The 12,771-nt window shown below is 40.2% G+C and overlaps 1 protein-coding gene across 1 annotated transcript in view; it reads right to left on the reverse strand.

Moving 5' to 3' along the window:
- Positions 1-12,771, reverse strand: part of DNAH9 (dynein axonemal heavy chain 9) — a 386,382-nt gene that overhangs the window by 118,091 nt on the left and 255,520 nt on the right. Inside the window, exon 49 of the mRNA XM_033184520.1 lies at positions 10,464-10,724. Coding sequence (XP_033040411.1) covers positions 10,464-10,724 — 261 coding nt within the window. The remainder of the gene's footprint in view (positions 1-10,463; positions 10,725-12,771) is intronic.

The following is a 12,771-nucleotide window of genomic DNA, read 5'->3' on the forward strand; positions in this document are numbered from 1 at the left end:
AAGTCTAATATCCAGCAACTATAAGGAACTTAAATTTACAAGAAAAAACAACCTCATTAAAAAGTGGACAAAGGACATGAACAGACACTTCTCAAAAGAAGACATGCATGTGGACAACAAACATATGAAAGAAAGCTCAACATAGCTAATCATTAGAGAAATGCAAATCAAAACCACAATGAAATACAATCTCGTGCCAGTGTTGGGTCCTAGGCTTAGTACTTGGGTGATGAAATAATCTGTACAACAAACCTTCATGACACAAGTTTTTCTCTATCAGAAACTTGCACATGTACCCTGAACTTAAAATAAAAGTTAAGTAATTAAAAAAGATGTTACTGTCCGGGCACAGTGGCTGACGCCTGTAATCTGAGCACTTTGGGAGGCCGAGGCAGGTGAATCACAAAGTCAGGAGTTCGACACCAGCCTGGCCAGCATGGTGAAACCCCGTCGCTACTAAAAATACAAAAAATTAGTCGGGCATGGTGGTGTGCACCTGTAATCCCAGCTACTCTGAAGGCTGAGGCAGGAGAATCACTTGAATTCAGGAGGTGGAAGTTGCAGTGAGCCGAGATTGTACCACTGCACTCCAGCCTGGGAGACAGAGCAAGACTCTGTCTCAAAAAAAAAAAAAAAAAAAAAAAAATGTTACCATGATGTGACTTCAAAGGAAATGACTAAAACAAAATTCCAAAAAAAATTTATTCACGTTGTAATAATATATTAATGTTAAAATTATCGAAAATACAATCTGGACTTTTCCCTTCAAGATTATAATAAATTATTACACTTCTATTTAATGCAAAAAAGTTTGTTTATGGTATTTTGTGATCTACAGAAATTTAAAGCTTTTATGAAGTCACATTTAACAGTCCTTTTCTAAATACGGTTCTTTGTTTCTGCACTTAGAAAGACATTTCACACACATACAAACTGATCTGAAAACTTATGAGAAGTTTTCTGGTTCTTTTACAGTTTCATTTCTTTATTATTCTTAACTGTTATACAAGATAATACAGTTTTGTCCATTTATTAAGAGTATATACTTATTGTGGAATATTAAGCAAAGATAAAGATAAAAACAAGATTCATAATTTTATTAATCAGAGATAAAATATTACATCCTGGTGTGATTCATTCAGTAGCTTTCTTTTTTATGTGTCTCTATTATTCTCTCTCTCTCTCTCTCTCTGTATATATACACACACACACACACATACATGTATGTATACAAATATACATATCAATCACTATACTAATTTCGAACCTACTTTTTTACTGAAAATAAAATCTTAAAGTTTTTCTTATCAATTACTTTTGGACATATGATTTAAAATAACCAATGCACACTTTTCTTCCATCTGGATATACATAATTTATTTGGCTAACTTTATATTGTTGAACACATAGGTTATTGGATCTTTAATAATGGTTAAATAAGAACTTTTAATAACAGTAGAGACAAATATGCCAAAAATCAAATTGGAGTTTAGTTAGAGTAGTATTTTACTTTTAAGTAAATTGGAGAAAGAGCGTCCTTATAAAATTGGATCTCCCAGTACACAAAGTACATCTGTTTATTCACATCTTTTAAAATATCCTTCAATAAGGATATGTAGTTTTCTTCACAGTTTCAACAAATTTCTTTACACTTATTTGTGCCGTATGTTTTGGTTGTTATTTTGAAGATACATTTTCTAACTGGCTATTGTGGATATTAGGAAAGCTATTGTATTTTAAAATTTATTTTGCAATGAGTCCTTAACTTTCCCTTTCATTTGTTTTATTTTTTATACCATCCATGAATAATATTATGTTTGATATTTCACAACATTTATATGATTAAGATTTTTTAATTCATTATTTCATTGTCTAGAAATCTAGGACACATTTTTAAATTATAGTATTGAAGGGGGTTGTCATCGCACTTTCTCTATGTTAATGGCAGTACCTATTGGGTTCTATCATTAGATGGAAGGTTTTGCTCCTGGATTGAGGTTGATTTCCATCTACTAGCGAAGTATTCAAATATTACTTTATTCCTACTTGACTGAGAGTTTTAACAAGGAATAGATGTTGAATTGTGTTAAATATCATTTTGACATTTCTCAGGGTGACTGTGATGATTAACATGAAGTGTCAACTTGATTGGATTGAAGGATGCAAAGTATTGTTCCTGGGTGTGTCTGTGAGGGTGCTGCCAAGAGATTAACACTTGAGTCAGTGGACTGGGAGAGGCAGACCCAGCCTCAATCTGGGTAGGCATCATCTAATCAGCTGCCAGCACCGCTAGAATAGCTAGAAAAAAGCAGGCAGGAGAAGGTGGGAAAAGCCACTTTTGCTGAGTCTACTGGTCTTCACCTTTGTCCTGTGCTGGATGCTTTCTGCCCTCTAACATCAGACTCCAAGTTCTTCAGCTTTTGGACTCTTGGATTTACACCAGTTGTTTTCCAGGGGCTCTCAGGCCTTTGGCCACAGACTGAAGGCTGCACTGTCAGCTTCCCTACTTTTGAGGTGTTGGGACACGGACTGGCTTCCTTGATCCTCAGCTTGCAGATAGCTTATTGTGGAGCTTCATCTTGTGATGGTAGGAGTCAATACTCCTTAATAAACTCCATTTCATATGTCCATCTATCCTATTAGTTCTATCCCTCTAGAGAACCCTGACTACACAGTGATTACAAAGCTTTTCTTTTTAATGTATGCTTGGGTATGCATACATAAATAGCATTATATACTAAATTAAAAACTTTACCAGTTGGTGGCATGTTGTTTCAATAAATTGCTAAAGTCAACTTACTAGTATTTCATGTTGATATCTTACACCACCATTAATAAGTTAGATTAATCTGAGGTTTTATTTTCATGTGCTATATCTATCACTTTTAGTATTAAGCTTATAATGAAGACCCTGACTTCTCCTAGAATTCCCCAAATTATTAGATTATAAAATCCTTTTTTATTACTTGTTAATATTAAGTTAGAGGACAAATAACAAACTGGCAATAAGATTACAACATATATATACCAAGGGACTCATAGCAAAAGTTTATAATGAGAAACTGTATGAAAAGAAAGGAAGGAAATAAAAAGAAGGAAAACTACCTTGTGAGAAAATGGGCATAGGATCTGAATAGGTAATGAACAGAAAAAGAAATCTAAAGATTTAAAAAGATGCCCATGTGAAAGGAAAACAAATCTCAGGACCCCGAACTCACTAAGCCAAAGGGAAAAGTTGAGCTGTGAACTGGGTCACACAAACCTGCCTCTCATTTGGTTCCTAAATAAAATAGCTGCAAAGATAAAAAAGCTACATACTTCCCTCACAATTTGCCCAAAAGGAAATTCCTTGTGGACCCCAAGATTTTATCCTAAAACAGTTCTGTTGAATTTCACCCTGACGATGTAAATTGACAGCTTGTCTTCACAGGCACGGGACAAAGGACAGAACTGAAAATCATCCTTTTGTTCACCTGAGACAAATACATGTCTGATTGCTTCCTCTGCCCTATGTTTATGTTATCTTACGTAAAAATGCAGATTCACTGGGCTAGATGGACGCATAAGTGACTATTCCCCTACCCTCCTCTCACTTGTGAACAGCTGAATAAAGACTCAAAATGATGCAACCATTTGCCTCTTAACTTACCCACATCCTTTAAAAAGTGTTTTTTCTCTTTCCTCAATACCTGCTCCTTTCCTTTTAAACACTGAGGTTCCCAGAGCCTCTTTGGAAAAAGCATGGACCACATTTTTCTCGTGGCTCTATGTTCTTTCCTGGGCATGTCCACCTCCTAAAATGACTGAGACTTGCCTTGATCATTTTCTTTGATCAACACCTGGTTTCATTAGAATGAAACCACTTAAAGTTAAAATAAAAGTGAGAATTTGAAAAGTCATTTCATTGAGTAAAACTGAAGTGACTAAAAATATCTAAGGTTGGCCAGGATGTGGGAGAAGCAGTGTTCAGAACTGCAAGAACAGCTATTTTGGATAGAAATTTGGCAGAATGTATTTTTAAAAAAGAGCATATTATTTTAAGAGGTTTCTATTGTTTCCATAACAAGTTACAGCAAACTTCCTGACTCAAAACAACATGAATGTACTATCTTGCCATCCTGGAGGTCACACGTCCTAAAATCAAGCGGTTGGGAGGGCTGATTCCTTCTGGAAGCTTTTGTGGAAAATCCATTGCATACCTTTTTCAGCTTCCAGAGGTTGTCTGATTCCTTGGCTCATGGCCCCATATCACACAATATTTTTTTCCCTCTGTGTCTGTCATCACGTCACTTCCTTATTCCGACCTTTTTTCTCTCTCTTCTCTGAACCCTTGTGATTACTTAGGGCCCACCTGGATAATCCCAGATAATACCCCTGTCTCAAGATCCTTAACTTAATGATATCTGCAAAGTCACTTTTGTTATATGAGGCAAGATTCACATGCTTCAGAGATTGGGATGTGGAACTCTTTGGGGGAGAGGCATTATTTAGCCGACCATGTTGTTCTGTCAAGCAACTGTACTTCTTGTTTGCCCAGAGAAATTCTTACACACAAACAATAAAGATATATGTACAAGGAAAATTGTATTGGAAAAAATAAACTAAATGCTCAAAACTAGAAGAATAATTAAACAGAATGCAGTACTATTAGAAGACAGAGTACTATGAAGCATTAAACAAATGGGGTTTCAATACATGTACTGACATGAAATAAAATCTTGTATCAAGAGGGAAAGTGAGATTCCATATGTGAGACCATACAGTGTATTTCTGTTTATGTCTGATGCATTTCACTTAGTATAATGTCTTCTAGGCTCATCAGTGTTGTTGCAAATGCAGGATGTCTTGTATAATGTCGATGGACATTTATGTTTTCTCCATATTGTGGCTTTTGGGAATGAGGCTGCAATGAATAAAGGAGTGCAGACATCTCTATGAGGTGTTGATTTCATTTCCCTTGGGTATATACCCAAAGGAGGGATTGCTGGGTCATATGCTGTTTCTATTTTTAAAGTTTTGAGAAGCCTCTGTGCACTGTTTTCCATAGCAGCTGTACCAATCTGCATCCTCACCAACAGTGCACAAGCATTCCCATTTCTTCACACTTTCACCAACATATATTATTGTATATGGGAAATTTGCTAAGAAAGCAGATTTTAGGTGCTCTTACCGTACATACATAAACATAACTATGTGAGGTAATGAATATGTTAATTTGCTCGACTGTGGCAATCATTTTACTATGTATATACATAACAAAAGCATCATACCTTAAATACATACAATAAACAGGAGGGAAAGTAATTTGGTAATGCCCACTTGTATTTGAGATTTGTTTTATATGTACATTAATACAAATATAAATGTGTAGAAAACCTGCTGAAATAGACACACCCCAAATTATTATAGGAGCTATCATTAGGAGAGGTCAGGGGCTGAAGTGGAAAGTAAGGGTGACTTTATGTTGACCCTATATATTTTATACTATTTGAGTCATTTTCAACAACAAAAATGCTGTTACCTATTATTTGTATAAGAAGAAATAAGTTCACTGTAAAAAAAAATGCATGGGAAGTAAATAGAACATTCCAAGTAACTTTGAGGGGGTGGGAGGAAGACCATGAAATTGCAAGATAAACCATTCCTAAATGAAGGCAGAAAAAGTTATACTGGATTTATTTTAGTTCAGCTATAAAAACAAAATAAAACTGCCAAAATAGAGACTTAAAGTGTGCAGAGAGTTACTACCCACCTCTGATTTATAGGTCTTCTTTATGTATTAGCTAAAGATTTATTGTTAACTTTGCAAATAATGAGAAAACAGAGAAATGGCCCTTAAATACCAGAGTCCTGTGAGTGCAGAAGGGTTTAAGGATAGTCCAGGAGTCCTTGGGTTCATGAAGCAATATTTGTCCTTACTACAGGTGGTGTACTGTGGACCATTCTATTTCATTAAAAAAGCGCTGTTGCAACCCAGTCATGAATTGCCACCTGTAGATTGTGAACTGGTCTACAGTTAAACTTCTTAGTGATGGATGGACTGTTAAGTGTCTTGTTCAACTCACCTTTAGAGCCTCCCCTGCCACATCACCTTCTAAGGCACCCACTTCTCTACCCACAGCTCAGATATACCACACCTTTCATTCATCTGGGTCTTTGCAAAGGTTGTTCCTTCCTGGGATGTTCTTTTCTACCACCTTCTCCATCTAGTAAAATACTCATCTTTATCCTCTCTGCTTCATGGGGTTTCTCTTCCCTATTTCCTACCAGGCTGGGCAGTTGGCTATGCCTTCTTCTGTGATCTCAAGTCACTGAAATTTTTTAATTTTTATTTCTGCTAATATAACACATGCACGTAGTTTGCAAGCTGTAATACCGCTACAAGGCTGGGAACAAAACACATGCCCATTTCATGCCAGTTCTGTCTCTCCAGAAGTCACCACTTTCAATTTCCTCCACCATTACTTTCTTTTTTTTTTGAGATGGAGTCTCGCTCTGTCGCCCAGGCTGGAGTGCAGAGGGGTGATCTCAGCTCACTGCAAGCTCTGCCCCCCGGGTTGACACCATTCTCCTGCCTCAGCCTCCCAAGTAGCTGGGACTACAGGCGCCCGCCACCATGCCTGGCTAATTTTTTGTATTTTGAGTAGAGATGGGGTTTCACCGTGTTAGCCAAGATGGTCTCAATCTCCTGACCTCATGATCTGCCCACTTCAGCTTCCCAAAGTGCTGGGATTACAGGCGTGAGCCACCGTACCCGGCCACCCACCATTACTTTCTAGATTTTACTCCTTATTGATAAAGAACATGCTTATGCTGCTGCTTTTTCATTTAAGACATTATCAAGGGACTTGCTACTGTAGAATGTTGAGTATTCATAGTTATCGTTACTGACTTCCTTTCCCTCTCCCCATTATGGTTATATCAAACTTTTAGTGAAATTAACATTCAGTATGCCCATGAATATAACTATTGTTCACTTTGGATTAATTTTCTTTCTTGCATATCTTAATTTTTTTCTGAAATTAATGAATGCTTTTATTATTTGCTTCCTGATGAAGTGACTTTGGGCCAACACCAGAAAGAACAGCAGGGAACCATGGAGATACTTGGAAGATGAACCTTCCATGCAGAGGCAAGCACTAGTTCAAAGGTCCTGGGGTGGGACTGTGCTTGCAGCGTTTAAGACCAGCAAGAAGGCTGGCGTGGGTGGAGTAGAATGGCAAAAGGAAGAGTGGTAACTGATGCGGGACAGGTGGCACAGGCAAAATAATGGAGGGCCTTTTAGGCTATGGTGACATCTTTGGGTTTTATTCTGAATGTGATGGGAAACCATGGAAGATTCTGAACGCAGAGATGACATGGTCAAACACCTGTTTTTACAAAAAGATTACTCAGACTGCCGTAACGGGCAAAGACCGTGTTGGAGTATGGGTGGGAGCAGAGAGAGCAACTTAGAGGCTATTGCCATAGTTGAAGGCAGAGATGATGGTGGCTTGGACCCAAGTGTTAGCAGCATATAAAAAAAATCCAAAGCATTTGAATTTTGGACAAACCTTGAAAGTAGTTTGTAGATTGGATGGGAGTGTAAAGTGACATGAAGAACCTGTTAATTCCTGTTTGTCCCTCTCTAATTATAGGGAAAAGAAACTGAGGAATCAACGACTTCAGTGACTTGTACCAAGCTATACACTAGTTCGAAGACAGCATCTATCATATTACTCGGCACATAGTAGGTACTTATTAAAAATGAATTTTACTTCTGTTGTCTAGACTTCAAATCCAGTGTGATTTTCAGTATTCTATTCCATCACTTCTCAAGTTACATACCTATTATTTATTTCAATCTATCAGTTAATCAAATTAACCAAACAGTATTTATCAATGTTCATTTTGTTCGCAGTTTTGTGGAAACAGAAGTGATAACTCTGGTTATGACAATATCACCACCATCACCACCACCAACAACACATATTTACTGAGTGGCTATCATCTGTTAGCTACTTTTCACACGCTAATCTCATTTAATCCTTGAAACAATGTAATGGGGACGGTATTACCATTACTTCTGTTTCACAGATGAGAAAATGGAAGCTCTGAGAAGATAAAATTATTCCCAGCGTTGGCCGGGCGCGGTGGCTCACGCCTGTAATCCCAGCACTTTGGGAGCCCGAGGTGGACAGATCACAATGAGGTCAGGAGATCGAGACCATCCTGGCTAACACGGTGAAAACCCGTCTCTACTAAAAATACAAAAAATTAGCCAGGCGTTGTGGCGGGCGCCTGTAGTCCCAGCTACTCTGGAGCCTGAGGCAGGAGAATGGCGTGAACCAGGGAGGTGGAGCTTGTAGTGAGCTGAGATCGTGTCACTGCACTCCAACCTGGGCAACAGAGCGAGACTCTGTCTCCAAAAAAAAAAAAAAAAAATTATTCCCAGAGTCATGAAGTTAGTAAGCAGTGCAGCCAGTATTTGAACTATGGTCATCTTAGGAAATATAAAGCCTGTGTCAAAAGAGCTTATGAAAGACGTTTGTCTTCTTGGCAAGGAATGATCAGTGAACAAGACATGAAGGTGTGTAAATAAAGTGGTTCTATCTTTTGTGTTCTGGAAATCAGAAACAGAAGACAAGGATCTGGAATGTAAGGTTGATTTTGAAATTTGGGTAAGATTTAGACGGAATGAAAGGAGAGGGGCCCTAAATGAGGAAGAGGGAGGGTACAGTGTAATCAAAGGCCTACAGATGAGCAGAGTGTTGCTGTGAGGGGCCAGAGAGAAGCCCGTCTGGCTGTAGGAAAGCTTCAGGCTCAGAAACAGTGGCACAGCCAGGTAACACCTCTGATCCTGGCCTACCCAATGATATAGCAAATTCCTATTGGAGAAATTTTGTGTTTTTTATTGCAGTAGAGGCTCAGTTAAGAACTTGGACTTGGACAGCCTTACTTTTAGGGTTTCCCTATACCACCTCATAAAAAATACAAAAATGCACTCACAGCTCACATTAAATATAATTGTTTTTATAACCATACGTAATAGGATTTTACAACGTGCCTAGTTGAGGCCCTGGGCCAATAGATGCCACATTCCAAAGTGAGGTATGAGGGGACTATGCAGAATTCAAGAAAGTTTCAGAAGATGAGCTTTTTTGATTCTTCAACCCTTTACTCTAATTGAGGATATAAGAGAGTCAGGAAGTTAGAGATTAGGAGGCAACTTTCATGAGGACTACTGGTGTGTCCCACCCACTGTGCCTTCAAGGGAGGATGTGGAGCAGCCACCTCTTTTCGCAGAAAATATGGAAGGAGGGACTTCAAAAAGACTACTCAGTGAGCTTAACATGTTTCTCCTGCAGTTTGACTGGCACAGGGGACTGGGGTCTAACTTATATCCCAGAAATCTAGAGTGCATACAAATAGCGGGCTAGCCCCGAGACATATGGGCAGAGTATTCGGCATGGGAGGCCTCTTAGAGCTTGTTTGGGGAAAGGTGGTGTGGGAATCTCCAGTGGACCAGATGTGAGCCACTTGCATGGCTGAGCCACCATAGGTTATTTTAGAACTTGCCTATGTGTTTCGTTTGAAGGAAGAAAGGGAATTGCCAGACTCTCGGGAGAAGGCAGAGAAAGCAATCTGTAGGGGTGAGGTCCCCAGTGACTGGTAGAGCATCTCCAAAAAACATATGTGAGCATCTCAACAGAAAAGGGGGCAGCTTTCTGTCCATCTCTGGTGCCAACTCATAATGACTTGAGTCTGACTGCCCCCTTTTTTCCCTCCACCTTTGCCTCTCAGCCGTGGTTATCCAAGTGGGAAAAAAAGTTAAAATGAAAAATGAGAAAAGAAAAGAGTAGCTTAGCCTCATGCCCTCCCCACCTTCCTTCCAGAGTAAATTTATGAGTTTAATTTAGTTGACATACAGTTATGTGGTTGCCACTTAATTAAATACTTACCAATTTTGATTTTATAGATTAAAAAGTATATTTTGAGGCTAACATCTTATTTTATTGTCTTTTCTTAAACATTTAACAAAAGAACCTTAAAGGGCTCGTGTGTCCCACAGAACCTAACGGGCAAGACAGTCCTGGGTTACTGGAGAAGGAAGATCTCTGGGACTGGATTTTGAAGATGTAAATTCAAGTCTCTGCTCTAATATCTAAGTTTATGGCTCTGGCCTAGTCTGTCCTCCTCCCTGGGCCTTGGTTTTCTTATATGTGAAGTGAGGAGTTTGGAGCAGCTGACTTTTCACGTTCTAGATGGTTCTAAGACTCCCATCTCCGGGTTTCATTGGTAGCTCATGGAACCGAACACACAGTCCTAAGAAATGTTTGCTTGCTTAATGAGTAAATCAGCGACAGCTGGAGTCCACCCTAAACCCTCCCAACACTGGCCTTGCATCTCTTGGGAATGCCAAGGTGGTCTCTGGGTCTACCAGCCCCTGAAGGATGAGCAGGTATGGCAGACAGTCCTCTTACCTTGTTGAGGGTGTTTAGGGCTGCCTGCGCTGCTGTGAGTGCTGGCTCTGCCTTTGCCAGGTCCTCCTCACAGTCCTTCTGCTTCTGCTTCACCTCTAGCATGATGAGGGCCACTTTCTGCTCCTCCTCATCTGCCATGGCTTTCTCTCTGCTCACTTTATCAGTCTCCACACCCACCACCTGAATCAGTTTGTCTGCATCTTCATTTTTCTGCTTCAGCTCCACTTCCTGGGCGCCCAACTTGGTTTTCAGATCATCCACCTGTGTTGGAGAAGCACGGGACTTATCAGGAGTCATGACCAGAGGGACTGTGGGCACTGGACTAGTCACTGGCCTGTTGGGCATGACCTGAGGACCCAACTCTGCGGAGCAGAACAGATGACAGCTCCTGACACAAAGGTACAAAGCTGTGCTCTCTGATGGGACCAGGCTCCCCAACCTGGGTTTCTTTCCCAGGAACTCTGGATGTCCTCTCTCCACCATAGTAAACGGGCTGGAATATTCTAAATTACATGTGCCCTGACCTTTCTTTTTTTGAGACGGAGTCTCACTCTGTCACCCAGGCTGGAATGCAGTGGCGTGATCTCGGCTCACTGCAACCTCTGCCTCCTGGGTTCAAGAGATTCTCCTGTCTCAGCCGCCGAGGTTAACTGGAACTACAGGCATGCACCACCAAGCCAAGCTAATTTTTGTATTTTTAGTAGAGACGGGGTTTCACCATGTTGGTCAGGCTGGTCTCAAACTCCTGATCTCAGGTGATCTGTCAGCCTCAGCTTCCCAAAGTGTTGAAATTACAGGCGTGAGCCACCGCACCCGGCCCTGACCTTTCTCCTTGATGCCAAAATGGCTAAGGTGCTTCTCGCTGACATTGGTAGCTATAGCTTATAAAGCTTCATTTACTTAACATAATACTTTTCACAGAGTAGGCCCTAATTTAATTAAAAGTGGCGAATGTGGAGTGTGCCAAAGATTTAAACAAGACACAAAAAGGGAATGTCTACTGTGAATCCTGAGAGACTGAACGTCCAAACGGACAATGACAGATCATATATAAAAACTGACCTCTGATCCACAATCTGAAGCCACTTGCCCAGGAACCAACCCCTTTTCTACAATAACCAGCCCAGGAAGCCAGCTTGCTAAGTCAGACTTGTAGGAAGTCGGACTTCTATCTCTAGTAATATTCCAGGAAGACAAACAAAAACTCCTACAGCAATTGGCTCCAAATGGCCAGGACTTGATTAATGATAAACAACTTCCTTAATTTTTAATCCCTGCTTCCAACCATGGACCAACCAGAGAAAGCCAAACACGCTCCCCTAACCAATCACGTAGAACACTGGACTTCCAGTGAGCCCGCCTACCGCAGGGCATACTGGAAGCCTTCCCTGTTTTTACTATAAAGTTTTTCTACTTTTCTGCCTGCCTTTGAGTGGCTAAGCACAAGTGATGGTGGCTGACTTTCTTGCTAGAGCCAGCTGTGAATAAATAGCCTTTGATTGTTCTCATGTAATTCGTCTTCATTTATTTACACAATCCTTACTAGAAATAGATGGCCAGATTAAAGTGGAACAGTAAGAGTCCCAATGGCCCAGGCCAGCTGAGTTTCCCATCCAGCCCAGCCTCTGAAGTCATATGTCACCTGGAGGCAGTAATAAAGTGATGGGAATATCAGCACCTGAGAAAACGTCTATTCTGCTCATGAGCTGGGAGGGAAGGACGGTTTTCGATCTACATTCAGATCAGCTGAGTGATGTGATCCCTGGACCAGCAGCATCAGCATCACCTGGGAACTTGTTAGAAATGCAGCCTCTCAAGTCTTAATCCAGATGTACTGAATCAGAAATTCTGGGGGTGGCAATCTGTTTTAGCGGTGACTCTGATGCCCGTCTAGGTTTGAGTGTCATTGGCCTAGTGTAATGGCCTTTTCAGATGCAAAGGAAAAACACAGACCTATTTATTTCTAGAAAGTAAAGAAGCTATTTGTATTTGCAATATGGCCCATAAACTTTACGTTCCAGAACGGCCTCTTGCCTCTCATTTTTCTGTAGTCTATTTCACGCAACAACCAAAGGTTACTTCAGAGCTCCTGGAACACGTCAAACAGATTCAAATGCTTTGTGATGCAAAATGCATAAGGGGAAAAATAAAACTGAGGCTTAGACACTGCTGATAACTCCCTTTTCATGGCAGATCAAAAGAAAAGAAAAGGAAAGGGAAAAAAAGAGAATGCTCTTCAATTTTGTGTATTCACAGAAACAGGAGACATTGTGTTAACCTCAAATGGAGGCCTGCTCCCTACAAGTCA

Source organism: Trachypithecus francoisi, unplaced genomic scaffold (genome assembly GCF_009764315.1).
Source record: "Trachypithecus francoisi isolate TF-2019V2 unplaced genomic scaffold, Tfra_2.0 Lachesis_group20, whole genome shotgun sequence".
Classification (NCBI taxonomy): domain Eukaryota; kingdom Metazoa; phylum Chordata; class Mammalia; order Primates; family Cercopithecidae; genus Trachypithecus; species Trachypithecus francoisi.